Source organism: Colius striatus, chromosome 22 (genome assembly GCF_028858725.1).
Source record: "Colius striatus isolate bColStr4 chromosome 22, bColStr4.1.hap1, whole genome shotgun sequence".
NCBI classification, from domain to species: Eukaryota; Metazoa; Chordata; class Aves; order Coliiformes; family Coliidae; genus Colius; species Colius striatus.
The window spans coordinates 2,511,530-2,515,358 of NC_084780.1; the positions used below are offsets into that span (position 1 = coordinate 2,511,530).

General features: G+C 63.0%; 1 protein-coding gene across 1 annotated transcript; it reads right to left on the reverse strand.

The window, feature by feature from the left end:
* Positions 1-908: 908 nt before the first annotated feature.
* LOC133627586 (ciliary microtubule associated protein 1A-like) lies at positions 909-3,289 on the reverse strand. Its single transcript, XM_062013872.1, has 6 exons — positions 3,172-3,289; positions 2,801-3,001; positions 2,581-2,679; positions 2,126-2,247; positions 1,708-1,845; positions 909-989 (listed from the first exon to the last, which is right to left on the reverse strand). The coding sequence occupies exons 1-6, from the start codon at positions 3,287-3,289 to the stop codon at positions 909-911; spliced, it is 759 nt and encodes a 252-aa protein (XP_061869856.1).
* Positions 3,290-3,829: the final 540 nt, after the last annotated feature.

Genomic DNA, 3,829 nt, shown 5'->3' on the forward strand with positions numbered 1-3,829 from the left:
GAGGGAGGGCACAAAGCACCACCTGCCTTATGCCATGGGGGGTCACCCCCTTCCAGTTCCTGCAGATCCCTTGGTCCTTCTCTATCACTGGCTGCTCCCATTTGCACTTCTTTGCAAGGAATTGCAGCCCAGGCCCTGACTGGACGGCTCTGACAGGGAGAGGCAACAGCAGCAGGGTCTGTCAGCGTCCCCTGGTCACTAACCTGACACCCACTGCAGCACAGCAGGATGCAACCTGCCTGCAGCATGAGCAGCTTTTGGCAGAAGGCTGAGAATGCTCAATAGAACCAGAGGGATGCAGAGAAACCTGAGCCCACCTTCCACAGCAAAGACAACTCAGGGGGAACGTTGCGGGAGGTGCTGGGGGCTGCTGCAGGGCAAGGGCAAGCTGGTGCCTGGAGCTGGCACTCAGAACCGTGCTCACTTCTACATCCATACATCTGTAGAGCTGGTTGTCACCCTTTTTGTGCAGTAGTTGCTTGGAGCAAAGGAGAAGCAGAGACAGGCTGTGAGGCTGGAGGCTTTATTGAATCCTTTCTTCTCTTCAAGCCCCCTTCTCCCTTCCACAGGCCCCAGCTCCCAGCCGTGTCTGCACCTTCCCAAGGTGACAGTTACCTACTCTGATGCTAAAAGGATAAAAATGTCAGAGAGACACTTCAGGTCCCAGCAGAACCTCACACAATGGGCAGCAGGGGCAGGAGAGACACTGACAGGGGGCTGTCAGAGCTCTGCCTGGCTGCCTCCGTCCCTCTGGGTGCTGTGCCCTCAGCCTCCTCCTGCAGTGCTTAGGCTGAGGCACAGGCATGAGAGGGAGGCTGCAGATGGTCTGCACGTGCTCAGCCCCTCTGCCCACAGCCCCGGGTGAGCAGATGAGAGCTTTGGGGTCTGTTGTTTCCTGAGCCTTGTGTCTAAAGCAGTAGAGGGAGTGTGTAGGGGGAGTGTCGGATGCCAAAAGTGGGAGCAGGTGCCTGGGACTTGATCAGCGTCACCTGGAAGGGAAAAGGGAGACTCTCAAGAGGTGCCCCCGGGGCCCTGTTCTGCAGTTGACTCCTCTGCAGGCGTGGCCATGGGGTACAAGCTGGTGTGTGTGCATCCCCTGTGTGTTGTGCTGTCTGGCTGTTTGCAATGGCTGCAGCTCTTCCTGCTGGGCATTTCTCCCCTTTGGGGGGAGGCCCGTCAAGGCCAGAGAAAAGCAGTTTAGGGGCAGGTGGGATCCTTTGCTCGAGTGTTGTCCGAAGGCTGCTGCAAGCCAGGATGTGGGGTTTGCTGTGGAATGGTGTGACAGGCCGGCTCCAGCTGGCAGGGCAAGCTGAGGGCTGGAGCTGAGCTGGGCCTGGCAGCTGCTGCAGGTCCGGAGCCCTTGTGTCTGCAGGCAGACTTGGCTCCATGCCCCTGCCCTGCCAGCAGATGCCCAGAGCACGAGCAAGGTCAGCTCTTGGCTCTGCGTGTCCCCTCTGCAGCGCTGTGTCCTCCTCAGGAGCCTGAGGTGTGAGCGTGTCAGCGTGGAACGGCCGAGGGAGAGGCGAGGCCAGGACGGGTTCTGTGGCCACGCTGCTGGGCTTTGGGCCCAGGCAAGGAGCAGATGTGCCGGCCCCTGCTGTGTCCCTCCCGGAAGGGGCTGGGGAGCTGTCAGAAGCCCGTTGGAAGGGATCGATGCTCAAGGGCTGGCTGTGGCAGAGAGCAGCAGAGGCGGGCGGGCTGCCTTACCTTGCCCAGGCTGTAGTCGGCCGGTCCCGGGCTCCTTGCTTGGCCTCCTGGTGCGGTTTTGGTGCCCATGGTGTACGCGGGAGCCCTCGTTTTGTAGGTGTCCAGCTGCACCTTGGGGAATGCAGCAGGCCCTGGTGTCTGTGAGAGAGGCAGGGAGGGACTGGCACAGGGGCAGCTCCTGGTGCCGGCCCAGAGGCCGGTTTGGCGGGCAGGAGGCAGCTCGGCCGCGGTGCTGCTGAGCTGTGCCGTGCCCAGGCTCTGTCGCTGGGCAGCGAGGGCTGGCGGGCGCGGGCTCAGGCTCCCGCGGGGCTGCTCGGGCTGTGCTGCCGGCTCAGGGCAGTGCCCGCGCCCAGGGGCTGCCCAGGAGAGCGGCCGAGCTTCAGCCGGGGCCGGGACGGAGCCGAGGCGCGGGGCTCACCTTGGAGAGGTCCTCAGCAAAGCTGCCGCGCTCACTCTTCCCTCGCAGGGAGTAGCAGGGGCTGGCAGGGCTGCAGGCTGTGTGGGGCCCCAGCTGCCTGGGCAGGGTGTAGGCGGCAGGACCTGCGAGGGGAAGGGGCAGAATGCGCGGTGAGCCCTGAGGGGAGAGCAGCAGCGCCTGGGAGGGAGAGCAGCATGCGGCCAGGCTGGCTGTGAGGGGCAGGGAGGGTGTCCTGCTCCCGCTCCTGCTGTTTCTGGCTGCTGCTGCCCGCGCAGGCTGTCGGCAGCTCCAAGCCTGAGCTGCTGCTCCTGCTGTGGGAGAAGCCGGTGCTCTGGGATGTCTGAGAGCTGGTGCAGAGACTGCGGCATCCTGCTGTGTCAGCTTTTCCCCGGCCCAGTTGACAGAGGCTGGAGGACACAGAGGCTGCCCCAGGGTCTCTCCCAGAGCTCCCTTACCTGGGCCCTGCTGGGTTTTGGCCTTGTGCCGGAAGGACATGGACTGCGCCGGCGCACGTTTGTAGAGGTGTTTGCAACTCTCCTCAGTGGAGTAGTCACCTGGGGCAGGGGAAACGGGCATTGAGGCTTTGGGCTACTCCTCGAGGCACAGAGAGAAGGGCAGGAAGGAGGAGCTCAGCCGCGCTTGCTTCCCCTCTGGAATCCTGCAATTAGCGCTCACCTGGCCCAGGGGTGACCTCGGTCTTCTCCTTGGGCCGCCCGCAGATGTGCTGTGCTGGGGCCACGTACTTCCCGTTCCTGGTGATGGAGGCTGGGATGTAGTAGGCAGGGCCCGGGGAGCAGCTCTGCGGGGCGGGAGCTTTGGCCCCCCGCATTGTGTAAGCGGGGGCTTTGGCTTTGGTGATGCAGTGATCCTGGCAGCCTAGGGAGGAAAGCCCATGAGAGGCTGCCTGCCTGCAGCTGCCCGTTGCCTTTGCAGCCCCAGCCCTTGCTGTGTCCTGCCCAGAGCAGGGAGGCTGAGAGCCAAGGTGGCAGCTGCATGTGCCCCAGGGGCAGCGCCCGCAAGGCAGCCCCTGGCCAGGGCAGCTCTACCTGTTGTCCCAGGCAGCGAGTACTTGGGCCCCGGGCTGGTGAACTGGGCCATGATGGGGCCGCGGGGCCGGTGGGGTCTCCAGGGGCCCACCCAGGGCCCTTTCTGAGCCTCGACCATCGCACGGGGTGCAGCTGCTGCAGCTCTTGGTCGCGCAGTGCGGTGAGAGTGAGGGCAGCAGCCGTGGGGCGGCAGAGGCCTGGACAGGGGATGTGGCGGGTCCTGGAGACACTCTGTGACGTCACAGAGGCTCCTGGGGCCCGTCTGCACCTGATGGGGAGCTGGGGATGTCCCTCATGAGGTCTGCATGTCAGAAACGTGCAACGAGGGGAAAGGAATGGGCTGCTTGTGTTTAACCTTGTCACGGTTTGCCATGACAGCCTTTTCTGGTGAGGGGGAAGGGGCTGTAAAGGTGGCTCCTGTAAGAAGTTGCTCGCAACTCTCCCCAGCTCTGAGCCAGACCCACTGCTGGGGCTGAGCCAATGAGACGCCTCCACCATCACTTTTTAAGAAGAAGCTGGGAGAGGAGGTTTCTTCCTCCATCTTTTTCTTTCTTCTGCCCCTTCTTTTTCTTCTGGCTGGTGGTGGTGCAAGGAGTAGGAACAGAGAGAGAAACAGCCATGCGGACTCCAAGGTCAGTGATGAAAGAGAGGAGGAGGT